Source organism: Ahaetulla prasina, chromosome 6 (genome assembly GCF_028640845.1).
Source record: "Ahaetulla prasina isolate Xishuangbanna chromosome 6, ASM2864084v1, whole genome shotgun sequence".
Classification (NCBI taxonomy): Eukaryota; Metazoa; Chordata; class Lepidosauria; order Squamata; family Colubridae; genus Ahaetulla; species Ahaetulla prasina.
In genome coordinates this window covers 22,455,929-22,470,908 of record NC_080544.1, presented here as the reverse complement: position 1 = coordinate 22,470,908, position 14,980 = coordinate 22,455,929, and the positions used below count along the sequence as shown (strand labels likewise).

The window sequence follows — 14,980 nt, the reverse complement described above, 5'->3', positions numbered from 1 at the left end:
TGAGCTGACCTTGGTTCTCATGAGCCTTATCGCTGTTACGTCTGACACTATAGAGGACATTCTTCACATCCACCACCATCACCCATATGCATGTCAACTTAGAAATGAAGCAAAGTAAAGTACGGCTTCAAGTAGAGTCATTTCAAGAGTTGACAGTCGGTCTCCCTTACAACAAAAAGAGCATTTGTAAAATAGGAATCACAAAGAGAGGTTAAGCCCCCTTTCAGCCTCCTTTTTTGATGGTTTCGAGAGTTGACAGAAGGTTTAGCTGCCTTTCAATTGCCCCAAGTGGCAGGTTATAGGAAGGAATTGATTACTATTTCTGAACATGGATGTAGTTCCAATCTGTGTCTGAAATAGCTTAGCTGACAGGAGAGACGTAATATCTGATTAATCCCACACCTGTCCTCTGTACCTGCAACCTATGAATCTGGCTTAGCCTTCTTTCCTATATTACAGAATTACAGAGTATTCTCTTACAATCAACACAAATATATATATTTTTAGAAACAAAGATTAGATCCATGATGGGGAACCTATGACTATTTTTATATAACAAAGTTTTAATAATAAGTTGCCATACAATTAAACCTTAAAAATGAGAAACGAGCCTCATTGAAACTGGGTACATACTTCCTTAGAAAGTTTGTCCTCTTAAGGTCATTTTAAGACATCCCTGAAATTTTTTGGGCAATATTTTCAGAATATGCCCTTGACCTTCCTAGAGTTTAGTAAAAGAGACTCACCTGAAGTTATCCAGAAGATGTTGTGCCTAATGCGGACTAGAATTCGGTCTCCTGGTTTCTACTCTGGCATCTTAAGCACCACAATAAACTTAAAAAGGTTCTTTGTTAAACTTAATCATATATGTATTTGTTTTTAAAGTTTTTATTAAAGTTTTTATTTAAAGTTTTAGGTCCAACACTCTTCATACTTTACATAATTGAGCTTTGCTATCATATTAAAAGCAACTGTGTTCTCTTCGCTGACGATGTTAAACTATTCAACACCACCGACAATGCAACTACCCTTCAAAAAGACCTTGACTATGTGTCAGATTGGTCTAACAAGTGGCAACTTCAAGTTTCAACCAACAAATGCTCTGTCTTGCACATTGGCAAAAAATAAATAAATCAAAACATAAAATTAGATGGACATGACCTTGTAGATGAACTTCACTCTCTCAATAGAATAGAATAGAATAGAATAGAATTTTTATTGGCCAAGTGTGATTGGACACACAAGGAATTTGTCTTGGTGCATATGCTCTCAGTGTACATAAAAGAAAAGATATGTTCATCAAGGTACAACATTTACAACACAATTGATGGTCAATATATCAATATAAATCATAAGGATTGCCAGCAACAAGTTATAGTCATACAGTCATAAATGGAAAGAGATTTGTGATGGGAACTATGAGAAGATTAATAGTAGTGCAGATTCAGTAAATAGTTTGACAGTGTTGATGGAATTATTAAGGACCTTGGAGTACTCATTTTTAAAGATCTAACTGCCAGATCCCATTGTAACAACATTGCCAAAAAGGCAGTAAGAGTTGTTAACCTAATCTTGCGTAGCTTCCCTGGTAATATTGTACTACTAACTAGAGCATACAAAACATTTGCTAGACCAGTTCTTGAATACAGCTCATCTGTCTGGAACCCGCACTGCATATCGGACATAAATTCAATCGAAAGAGTCCACAGATATTTTACGAGAAGAGTCCTCCATTCCTCTACCCGTAATAAAATATCTTATGCCATCAGACTCTAAATTTTGGGCTTAGACAACTTAGAACTACGCCAACTTCAGTCTGACCCAAGCATAGTACATAAAACTATCTGCCACCATGTCCTACCTGTCAATGACTACTTCAGTTTCAACCTCAACAATATACAAGCAAATAATAGATACAAACTCAAGGTAAACCGCTCCAAACTCGATTGCAGAAAATATGACTTCAGTAACAGAGTGGTCAATGCCTGGAATGCACTACCTGACTCTGTGGTTTCTTCCCCAAACTCCCAGAACTTTAAGCTTAAACTGTCTACTGATGACCTCACCCCATTCCTAAGAGGTCTGTAAAGGACGTGCATAAGTGCACCAGCGTGCCTATCATCCCTATCCTAATATTCCTTTTTACTTACTCTTTTCATGTATCCAAATTATGTTTATACTTATATTTATAAAAAATTCAATGTCTACATAAACAGTGTGTTGTCTGGGTACAATTAATTTTAAGAAATAGTTATATCATAATAACAAAAATATTCATAACATTAATAATGATCACACAATAAAATAGTATTTGCTTATTTACTGAAGCTTCCTTATGTAGTTAATCATTCTCTTATGCTTTTATATTTCTAACTTCCGTTTCTTCTAGTTAGCCATTGAAAAAACAAATCCCATGTTAACAAGTATTAAGTTTCTTCCTTCTCCTTAAGTTTAAGTGTTAATCTATCCATTTCTGCACATTCTAATATTTTTTTAAATTACATTTTCCTCTGTAGGGTTCTCTTCGTTTTTCCACTGTTGTGCAAACACAATTCTAGCTGCTGGTAACACATGTAAAATTAAATGTGTATTCCCTTTATTGTATTTTTCTGGTAAAATATCCAATAAAAATATTTCTGGTTTTAGATCTATGTGTTGCTTTACCATTTTTTCTAACCATGTATATATTTTTGTCCAGTATTTTTTTGCCTTTGGGCATATCCACCACATATTGAGACTCTAGAAAGAGTGCAGAGAAGAGCAACAAAGATGATTAGGGGACTGGAGACTAAAAATATGAAGAACGGTTGCAGGAACTGGGTATGTCAAGTTTAATGAAAAGAAGGACTAGGGGAGACATGATAGCAGTGTTCAAATATCTCAGGAGCTGCCACAAAGAAGAAGGAGTCAAGCTGTTCTCCAAAGCACCTGAGGGTAGAACAAGAAGCAATGGGTGGAAACTAATCAAGGAGAGAAGCAACTTAGAACTAAGGAGAAATTTCCTGACAGAACAATCAATAAGTGGAACAACTTGCCTTCAGAAGTTGTGAATGCTCCAACACTGGATATTTTTAAGAAAATGTTGGATAGCCATTTGTCTGAAATGATGTAGGGTTTCCTGCCTGGGCAGGGGGTTGGACTAGAAGATCTCCAAGGTCCCTTCCAACTCTGTTATTATGTTAGGTTATGTTACATGATAATATGAACCTGGTGTCTGATTACATTTCAAGGTTAATCGAATGTTTGACTTCTTCCATAGCTTCTGTTGATCTTAGTCACACAGCGCTAATTATATGAAACGTAGCTAAATCTAAAAAATATATAAATTCTTGATGATGTCCACAATTTTATTTTCATTTTATTTTTTCAGGGGACTGAGCTAAATGATGATCGAACACCTTCCAATGCCACTGTGATAACTACCTTCAACATCCTTGTTATTGACATAAATGACAATGCTCCTGAGTTCAACAGTTCAGAGTACAGCGTGGCTATTCCTGAATTGGCTCAAGTGGGATTTGCTCTTCCTCTTTTCATCCAAGTGCAGGATAAAGATGAGGTAAAACTGGAACAATTGGGAGGAAATCATTCTCTTTTTGATTCCCTGGATTCTGTTTCTAACATTTTTCCTTCATATTTTACATAATAGAATATCTGGATAATTAAGATAATTAATTGGAATAACCTTCCGTATTATTTTTTCTAATTTAAATGTATTTATTAAGAGCATCACATTACACATGCCGTATCTAATTCAAAATTTACTATATATTCATTCATTACATGATTTATATCTTTAAAAGTCTTCCAAATTATGAAATAAAATTTCTAAAACAATTTAGATCTTTTTTTAATAATAAAAAAAAACCCAACTCATTATATATAGTTGCCATGTATAAAACTCAGCTTTTTGACATCTAGTAATTTTAATTTCCTTCTACTGTAGGCACATTCTTGCATCCTTCAGTTTGCTGTCATAATTATAATCAATTATATAATCCATAATTGCTTGGAAATAACTTTCATGATGTATCAATAATTTGTGATTAAGCTAAACTTTCATCAAGTAACCATGATATGTGGAAAATGGCTGGAGTACCTTTTCAACATCTACATTATCTTAACCTATGGTTCCATCTTTAAAACGATGATGATGATGATGATGATACCATTTATGTTACCTAGCAGGTACAGTGGCAGGGTTTTTTTGCAATTAAATGCTTTCCTTTCTTAGGTTGTTTTGATAAATGTAGAGCGTTTTGTTCTGGTGGCAATAACATAGAAGGTTTTTCATCAGGAGTCTTCTATTGGTTCATAAAGGTAAAGGTAAAGGTTCCCCTCGCACATATGTGCTAGTCATTCCCGACTCTAGGAGGCAGTGCTCATCTCCGTTTCAAAGCCAAAGAGCCAGCGCTGTCTGAAGACCTCTCCGTGGTCATGTGGCCGGCATGACTCAACGCCAAAGGCGCATGGAATGCTGTTACCTTCCCACCAAAGGTGGTCCCTATTTTTTCTACTTGCATTTTTACGTGCTTTCAAACTGCTAGGTTGGCAGAAGCTGGAACAAGTAAACGGGAGCTCACCCCATTACGCGGCAGCAGTAGGGATTCGAACCGCTGAAATGCTGACCTTTTGATCAACAAACTCAGTATCTTAGCCACTGAGTCACTGCATCCCCATATATATGTTATATGTACATATACATATATATGTATGTATGTATGTATGTATGTATGTATACACACATACATACGTAGGTCTTTGGTTATTCGGGTTTTCTCCCGCATAAAATTGGAAGTGTCTTGGCGATGTTTCGACGAAGTCTCATTCGTCATCTCCAGGCTTCAGCTTCATGCTTCTGGGAGCAATGTGTGATTGTAGCTGTTTCTTCCTTTTTAACTGCTAGTGGGGGTTTGAACTGATTGGGTGGGAGCTTGGCTGTGCTCTGATTGGATGGGGTTTTTTTTGTGCTCTGATTGGCTGGGGGGGTGTCCTGTTTGGGTGGGGGCTTGGTTGTGCTCAGATTAGTCTGAGTTGCAGGGGGATTTGAGCTGGTGAGCTGCATTGCTGTTGTTTGGCTTCGTGTTCGTGGTCGTGCTACATCTTCATAGTGGGTGTCAGTCTGCTGCATGTATGGATTGGAGGAGTTTGAAATGGCTAATGTTGCAGCTGCGGTCTGGGTTCTGGTCCTTGGTCGTGCTTCATGATCAGTGTGGGTTTGGGTCTGCTTTCTGGGTGGATGTGTGGTGGTGACATCCTGTGTGGACCTCGTGAGTGTGGGTCTGGTGTCATTCCTCGTGTTAGGGACTCGTTTGTCAATAAGGGCGGGTTTCCAAATGGCTGGTAGGCGGGAGGTATCATCTCGTTTGTTCATGCTGTGTGGGCGTTTTTCTATCTCGATGGCTTCTCTGATTATTCTGTTGTTAAAGTGTTCAGTTTTGGCGATAGTTCTGGTCTTTTTAAAGTCAATATCGTGTCCTGTGGCTTTAAGGTGTTGGACCAGGGAAGAAGTTGGTTCCTCTTTTTTGACTGAGTTCTTACGTTCTTCAATGCGTGCACTTATTCTTCTGTTGGTTTGTCCAATGTATGTGGTGGGGCAGGCGGTGCATGGGATTTCATATACATGCACCCGCGTAAAATTGGAAGTAAAATTGGAAAACTTCCAATTTTATGCGGGAGAAAACCCGAATAACCAAAGACCTACATACACACACACACACACATACACACATGTACATATATGACCTATGTATGTCCCCATATGTTTATATATATGTACAAAAAGGATATAAAAGAATGAGAAGACCCCAGTGGTAGGTGAAATCCAATATTTTTAAAATTGTCACTGATTTCCACACAGTCAGAATGTTTAATTCCTGGTGACATATCTGATATGTCACCAGGAATTAAACATTCTGACTGTGTGGAAATCAGTGACAATTTTAAAAATATTGGATTTCACCTACCACTGGGGTCTTCTCATTCTTTTATATCTATGCCCCTTGAACATCTAACCTGGTCTCATTGCATAACAAGTTAGCTTTAATTGAGAAATCTCTAGGAAGTTGATGATACTGAATATGCTTTTCTCCTGTCCAGCTGTTAAAGCTACATTGTGCTCACTTGGAAAACTAACAAAAAAGAAAGTTTATTTCCTGTGTGATTTTTTTTAATCAAGATGGTCCCTTGCACAAAAAACTTGAGATTTGTCAAGGTTGAAGGAGATGTGCTGTAAAAGGCCATTAGCACAAAACTAGAAATTTCTCCTGTCTGTTCCTTTGCCAGAGTGACAGCTTTTTATTTCTCCTTCATATCAGAATATCTTGGTCCAGTGAGAATTCACCTCTGTGGGTATCAGAAAATCTTTCAGTTAAAGTGTGTGTTAAATGACAGGTTTTCCAAGTTATTTGGCTGAATTGCCTTTTGTTTTTCCATATATACACTCTCTTACACGTATACACACATAAAAACACAAACACTTACTTATCTTTGCTTTAAGATTCTCAAGTGTAAGATAACTCCATTTGTTTTTTAAACTCTGTTGATTTTCCAAAATCTATCTTTCTTGCATGACTGGGGTTCATGCCTGACGTTGAGATGCGACTAACAACTGATCTGTAGCATCTTATTGGTTTTGGTCTGCAATTGCTAATATGATTCAGCAAAGGCCCTTTGTCTTGGAACAGTACTAAAGTTGTTTTTCCTCCAGTCTGATATTGTGCTGTTGAATTACTCATCCAAATTGACTCATATATTCATGCTTTATTGCCTGTGTACCATTCAACCATAGAACTATGCCATAATGTGCAACAGCCTTTAAGTTGGGCTTAAAAGCTTGCAGATGTGTTATACTATAATTTCCATAATTCCAAAACAGTACATAGGCTAAAGATTTGTTGGATAGCTAGCCATTATATTTGGAAGTTACCAGCCTGGGAGATCTTAATGTGCAATATTACCTTTAAGGCTGAGATTGGCAGGCTAATGGCTCAATTTCTGTGGGCAAATCTGAGTGATTTACACGAGGTAATAGTTCCCAAAACTTTAATCCTACAAATAAAAATAATCCCTATTTGACTACTATATCCCAGTTCATGCAAAATATTTAATTGAGAAGTAGCCTATTTTGCAATTGGAAAAACAGCAGCAATTTACCAAGCCAATTACCATATTTTTCAGTGTATAAGACGCACCTTTCCCCCCCCTAAAAGAGGCTGAAAATTTGGGTATGGCTTATACTCTGAATGTAGCTTTTTCAAAGCTTTTTTTCAGCCCTAACGAGACTCTAGCGGAGTGAAGCGATCTCCCCGTGCTTTGCCTGCTTTTCTCATTGCTGCTTCCTCTCAGCTGTGCCACAGAAGCTGTTTTTTTATCCCCAAGCAAGGGATAAAAAACCAGCAAACTAATGTGCTGAAGCTGACCAGACTAAGGATGCTAGACTGATGAATACCTGGTAGGCAGATTTTTTTTTCTTATTTTCCACCCCAAAAACTAAGCTGTGTCTTATATTCCTGTGACTCTTATACTCTAAAAAATATGGTAACCCCCAGAAATTTGGATTTAGTGATAAATGGACCTAAATGTCTTATCCATGTCATTTCAACTCCCAAACAGAAACAACTCATTTTAACCAAAATAATGGGGAAGGGTAGGCTGACATCACGAAGTCCTCACTTGCTGCAAGTCTTAGTGAATGTAAAATGTCCTGCTTTCAGATAGACAGGATAAAATATACCCCCCAAAATATTTTTTGCCTCAGTACCATGATTGTACGGTGCCAGAACATGGGTGAAGAAATTTGACTTGGTCATCAGTCTTGAATGTCATTCATATCAAGTAAAGGGTTCCTTTAGAATTTTTTTTAGAAGTTACTTAATAAAGAGAGTGAGCATCATTTATTTATTTATTTATTTATTTATTTATTTTGTCACAACAATATATATAAGTATCATATAAAAAGATTATATAGTATATAAACATATATATGAGGGAATATTAGGAGGTATAAGCATATATATATATAAGAAGAAGAAAAAGAAAAACAATAGGACAGGAACGGTAGGCACGTTTGTGCTCTTATGCACGCCCCTTATGGTCCTCTTAGAAATGGGGTGAGGTCAATATTAGAAAGTTTTAGGTTAAAGCTTTTGGGATTATGGGAAGAGACCACAGAGTCAGGTAAAGTGTTCCAAGCACTGATGATTCTGTTACAGAAGTCATATTTTCTGCAATCTAGATTAAAGCGGTTAACATTAAGTTTAAATCTATTGGTTGCTCTTGTATTATTGCAATTAAAGCTGAAGTAGTCTTTGACAGGAAGGACATTACAATAGATGAGTCTATGAGTTAAACTTAGGTCTTGTCGAAGGTGACGGAGTTCCAAGTTTTCTAAGCCTAGGATTTCAAGTCTGGTGGGATAAGGTATTTTGTTGTTTTCAGAGGAATGGAGAACTCTTCTTGTAAAATATTTCTGGACACGTTCAATTGTATTGATGTTAGAAATGTGGTGAGGGTTCCAGACAGGCGATCTGTATTCTAGAATTGGTCTAGCAAATGTTTTATATGCTCTGGTTAGTAGTGTAGTGTTTTTGGAAAAGAAGCTACGCAAGATTAGGTTTACAACTCTTAGAGCCTTTTTTGCTATGTAGTTGCAGTGGGCTTTGGCACTTAGATCATACTTCAAATCCGTGTCCATTCCTACTTTTATCTTTTTGTCATGTGAACCACTTCTGTTTGGCATGATGAGCTTAGCCTTGTTCTTACCTTCTTGCATTGTCAACTTTAGAATGGCTGGAAAGTCAGATCCAATTTTTCATTTGTACATTTGTGGCTGATGGGATATTCCTGACTCTATTATATATATATATATTTTTGCCTCAGTACCATGATTGTACGGTGCCAGAACATGGGTGAAGAAATTTGACTTGGTCATCAGTCTTGAATGTCATTCATATCAAGTAAAGGGTTCCTTTAGAATTTTTTTTAGAAGTTACTTAATAAAGAGAGTGAGCATCATTTATTTATTTATTTATTTATTTATTTATTTTGTCACAACAATATATATAAGTATCATATAAAAAGATTATATAGTATATAAACATATATATGAGGGAATATTAGGAGGTATAAGCATATATATATAAGAAGAAGAAAAAGAAAAACAATAGGACAGGAACGGTAGGCACGTTTGTGCTCTTATGCACGCCCCTTATGGTCCTCTTAGAAATGGGGTGAGGTCAATATTAGAAAGTTTTAGGTTAAAGCTTTTGGGATTATGGGAAGAGACCACAGAGTCAGGTAAAGTGTTCCAAGCACTGATGATTCTGTTACAGAAGTCATATTTTCTGCAATCTAGATTAAAGCGGTTAACATTAAGTTTAAATCTATTGGTTGCTCTTGTATTATTGCAATTAAAGCTGAAGTAGTCTTTGACAGGAAGGACATTACAATAGATGAGTCTATGAGTTAAACTTAGGTCTTGTCGAAGGTGACGGAGTTCCAAGTTTTCTAAGCCTAGGATTTCAAGTCTGGTGGGATAAGGTATTTTGTTGTTTTCAGAGGAATGGAGAACTCTTCTTGTAAAATATTTCTGGACACGTTCAATTGTATTGATGTTAGAAATGTGGTGAGGGTTCCAGACAGGCGATCTGTATTCTAGAATTGGTCTAGCAAATGTTTTATATGCTCTGGTTAGTAGTGTAGTGTTTTTGGAAAAGAAGCTACGCAAGATTAGGTTTACAACTCTTAGAGCCTTTTTTGCTATGTAGTTGCAGTGGGCTTTGGCACTTAGATCATACTTCAAATCCGTGTCCATTCCTACTTTTATCTTTTTGTCATGTGAACCACTTCTGTTTGGCATGATGAGCTTAGCCTTGTTCTTACCTTCTTGCATTGTCAACTTTAGAATGGCTGGAAAGTCAGATCCAATTTTTCATTTGTACATTTGTGGCTGATGGGATATTCCTGACTCTATTATATATATATATATTTTTTTTGCCTAAGATGGCGCCGACGAAGGCTGCCTTGGTGAAATGCTCTCTAATTGTTTCTTTATTTCTAATTGTTCTCTGTGACTCACTACGGATTTCCTACTCACGAGACCATCTGCTAAAAATTAAGGAACATTTCTTTAAGGAGCAGCTTTCTTTAATCTCACCCCCGCCTGTCTTTACAAACACGGAGGAGATTCTAACACAGGAGGAGGCAATTCCCACGGAGCCATGGATTACTAAAAAAACCAAACGACGGAAACGAAGGAAACGAGGTAAAAGATCTGGGATCTTAATCAAGCTAAGAACTCGCACTAAAACTCCTCTGCCTTCAATTTTCCTAACAAATATACGCTCACTTGCAAATAAGATGGATGAAATACTCCTCTTAAACAAATACTATTCTGATTTTCGCAATTCAGCAGTCCTATGCTTCTCTGAAACCTGGTTAAATGAATCCATTGAAAATAGCAGCCTGAACATTCCAGGATTTCAAATTGAACGATCAGACAGGGTTCCAGAAACATCTGGTAAAAAGAAAGGAGGCTTATGCCTATATATTAATTCAACCTGGTGTCAAGATTTTAACATAATTTACAAATTCTGTGACAACAATTTAGAGACTCTAATTATCAATTGCAAACCTTACTATTCGCCTCGTGAATTTTCCTCATTTCTTCTAATTGCTCATTATGTCAAACCTCAAGCCTGTGTAAAGCGAGGCATTACGAACTCTAGCTGACCAAATCATGGGCTGAAGCCAAACACCCTGATTCACTGGCCATTGTTTTGGGAGATCTAAACAAGGCAAACTTAAGGAAAGAACTACCAAAATACTTTCAGCATGTCAATTGTCCCACCAGAGGCAAGAATACTCTAGACCACTGCTACACAACACTAAAAGATGCCTATCGGTCTTTACCACGTGCAGCTGTAGGACACTCTGATCATTGCATGATTCACCTTGTACCTGCTTACAGGCAAAGACTTAAAGCCATAAAACCAATAATTAAATCAGTGAAAACCTGGACGGAGGAATCAGAATTAAAGCTACAGGCATGTTTTGACTGCACTGATTGGAATATTTTAAAGATACCTCTGCAGACCAGCATGAACACAGAGATACTGTAACAACAAATGTCAGCTTCAGTGAAGACCTATGTGATCCTACAAGGAACTTGCGAATACACAGTAATAACAAACCTTGGTTTACACCTAAACTTAAGCAGCTCGACATTCCAAAGAGGAAGCCTACAGAAAAGGTGATAAAATGCTGTACAATCAGGCCAGAAATGCACTAACAAGGGAGATAAGAGCAGCAAAAGAAGCTACTCTGAAAAGCTAAAGAATCAATTTTCAGCAAATGAACCAGCAAACATGTGGAAAACTCTTAAAAATATCACGGCTATGGCAAACCTCCTTCCCAGGCTGAAGGTAATCAACAACTGGCAGATGACCTGAATGAGTTTTACTGCAGGTTTGAAAGGAAACTACAGCCACCTATCTCACAACCCCATCTCAGACACACCAACAACAGCCAAGCCTCCTACAACTGACCCCATTTCATTGGGTTCACAACCCCTAGTGATCACAGAAAAGGAAGTGCAGGACCTATTTCACAGACAAAAGCCAGGAAAAGCTCCAGGCCCAGACAAGATAACTCCTTCTTGCTTAAAAGTCTGTGCTGACCAATTGGCCCCATCTTCACCCATATTTTCAATAAATCACTAGAGATGTGCTATGTTCCTTCTTGCTTCAAACGCTCTACTATCATCCCAGTGCCGAAGAAGCCCACCATCAAGGAACTGAATGACTACAGACCAGTTGCTCTAACATCTGTAGTCATGAAAACCTTTGAAAGGCTAGTGCTTTCCTACCTGAAAACCATCACGAATCCGCTCTTAGCCTCCTTGCAATTTGCATACCGAGCAAACAGATCTACAGATGATGCTGTTAATATGGCTCTGCACTACATCCTACAACATCTTGAGTCTCCAAAGACCTATGCAAGGGTCCTTTTTGTAGACTTTAGTTCAGCATTCAATACCATCATTCCAGACATTCTTCTAACTAAGCTAAACCAGCTACAGGTACCAGAACAGACTTGTAAGTGGATCACAAGCTTCCTAACAAACAGGAAGCAGCAGGTGAAGCTAAGCAAGATCACATCAAATACCTGTACAATTAGCACAGGGGCCCCCCAAGGCTGTGTGCTCTCCCCACTTCTCTTCTCTCTGTATACCAATGACTGCATCTCCAATGATCCATTTGTTAAGCTACTGAAGTTCGCAGATGACACAACAGTGATTGGTCTCATTCGAGACAATGGCGAATCCGCATATAGCCGAGAGGTCGAACGACTAGCCTTGTGGTGCAACCAAAACAATCTGGAACTGAACACACTCAAAACCGTAGAAATGGTGGTAGACTTTAGGAAAAACCCTTCCATACTTCCACCTCTCACAATACTTGACAACACAGTATCAACAGTAGAAACCTTCAAATTTCTGGGTTCTATCATATCATAAGATCTCAAATGGACAGCTAACATCAAAAACATCATTAAAAAAGGACAACAAAGAATGTTCTTTCTCGCCAACTCAGTAGCTCAAACTGCCCAAGGAGCTGCTGATCCAATTCTACAGAGGAATTATTGAGTCTGTCATTTGCACCTCTATAACTGTCTGGTTCGGTTCTGCAACCCAACAAGAAAAACACAGACTTCAGAGGATAATTAGAACTGCAGAAAAAATAATTGCTACCAACTTGCCTTCCATTGAGGACCTGTATACTGCACGAATCAAGAAGAGGGCCGTGAAAATATTTGCAGATCCCTCGCATCCTGGACATAAACTGTTTCAACTCCTACCCTCAAAACGACGCTATAGAGCACTGCACACCAGAACAACTAGACACAAGTACAGTTTTTTCCCGAAGGCCATCACTCTGCTAAACAAATAATTCCCTCAACACTGTCAGACTATTTACTGAATCTGCACTACTATTAATCGTTTCATAGTTCCCATCACCAATCTCTTTCCACTTATGACTGTATGACTATAACTTGTTGCTGGCAATCCTTATGATTTATATTGATATATTGACCATCAATTGTGTTGTAAATGTTGTACCTTGATGAACGTATCTTTTCTTTTATGTACACTGAGAGCATATGCACCAAGACAAATTCCTTGTGTGTCCAATCACACTTGGCCAATAAAATTCTATTCTATTCTATTCTATTCTATTGCTACCACCTCTCATTACTTTAATTAAATTAAATGTATTTATCCAGTAAACAGACTTTTCAATAAATAATGCATCAATTAAAATACAATGCAAGAAAAATGCATTTGTCTAAATTTTAATTTTGTCGAAAAAATCAAAGACATTGCTGAGGAAAAAAAACTTTATATGATAAAGTCATTTACGTGAGAAAGTAGGGAGAAAAAAAAATTCAGCTGAATTTTCAGGATGCAAAATAATCCATGAGTGTATTAATTCCCAGTATCTTCATAAAAATAATTTTAAAAAATAAAACAAATCTTATGTGTTTATTCACTGTCAGTCACAAGGAGATAATCTGTTGAAATAAGGAATTTATATATAGTCTTGATTTAACATTTCTATTTAAAAAAAACCAGTTCCCACAAGCACTATGCACATTCCTAATTTAAAGAATTACTGAAACCACATGGAGATAATTAAAGATATGTAAATCCTCTTATGCTCTGGAATAATATGTTGTTTTCATCAGTATTCATCAGTATTTAGAGGGGGAAAAAAGTTGTCTCCTTCGCTTGTGAATTTATTTTGCTCCTGGAGACTTAATTTAATTTAACTGAATGTCTTAATTAGGAAGGAAACTGGATAATAGATTATGAGATTTTTGTTTTAAAATGTACATTTAGCCACAAGGAAAATGTTGAATACTTCATGAAAAAAAAAAGGAGCAATTTAACACGGATGCTCCAGCTGTCAACCACAAGAATAGCTTCTCCTTAAGAAAATTCCATCTTTGGTGTTTTATATTGGGAAAGCAAGCAATGTTTTTTGTTTCAAATATTTAAAATTGTTGTGACCATATCAGTTGCAAAACTATTACTTTATTCCATCTATAGATGATGCCCAAGACCAGCATCTAAACTTCTAGCCACCTTTGAGTTACTGCATTTCGGTGATCATGCCCATTTGGAGACAACCTTTAAAGATAGTTGTAATGCAATTTAGTCATTTGTTAGATTTATTCCAGGAGATCAAGGCAACTGGCAGACGATTCTCCTTCATTTTTCTCCCACATTAATCTTACGAAGTACTTTGGGCTAAGAGAGAATGGCTGGCCCGAAGCCACCCGTGTTTGAAGAGCTAAGAGTAGATTTGAACTTAGGTCTGACCAACCCTAGACAACACTACAGTTATTATAATATAAGGGCTCATGGTTGTAAATCTTTGGATTCGACAGTAATCCCTAAAAACTTAGTTATTTCTCACAATTTTGATTCTTCAAAGGACCTCTACTTCTATTTTCCCAGGGATTTCCTTTTGTTAGTTAGAAGAGACATTTTTACTTAGTTATGGGAAGTTTTCTTTTTAGTGAATCCTTCATGGAGTGCTGTATAAAACTCCATATAGTTTTGGTTGTCACATGATCAGCCAGGTTTTTTTGAGCATTATTAGTTCACCAAGTAGGGATGTGGTGGCTCAGTGGCTAAGACGCTGAGCTTGTCGATCGAAAGGTCGACAGTTCAGCGGTTCGAATCCCTAGTGCTGTGTAACGGGGTGAGCTCCCGTTACTTATCCCAGCTTCTGCCAACCTAGCAGTTCGAAAGCACGTAAAAAATGCAAGTAGAAAAAATAGGGACAACCTTTGGTGGGAAGGTAACAGTGTTCCATTCACCTTTGGCATTTAGTCTTACCGGCCACATGACCATGGAGACATCTTCGGACAGCGCTGGCTCTTTGGCTTTGAAAGTTGAGAACGACTAGCACAT

The 14,980-nt window shown here is 37.4% G+C and overlaps 1 protein-coding gene across 1 annotated transcript in view; it reads left to right on the top strand.

Annotated features, from left to right (window-relative positions):
* CDH23 (cadherin related 23) overlaps positions 1-14,980 on the top strand; it is a 719,962-nt gene that overhangs the window by 342,176 nt on the left and 362,806 nt on the right. Inside the window, exon 11 of the mRNA XM_058188066.1 lies at positions 3,371-3,559. Within this exon, the coding sequence (XP_058044049.1) occupies positions 3,371-3,559 (189 nt within the window). The remainder of the gene's footprint in view (positions 1-3,370; positions 3,560-14,980) is intronic.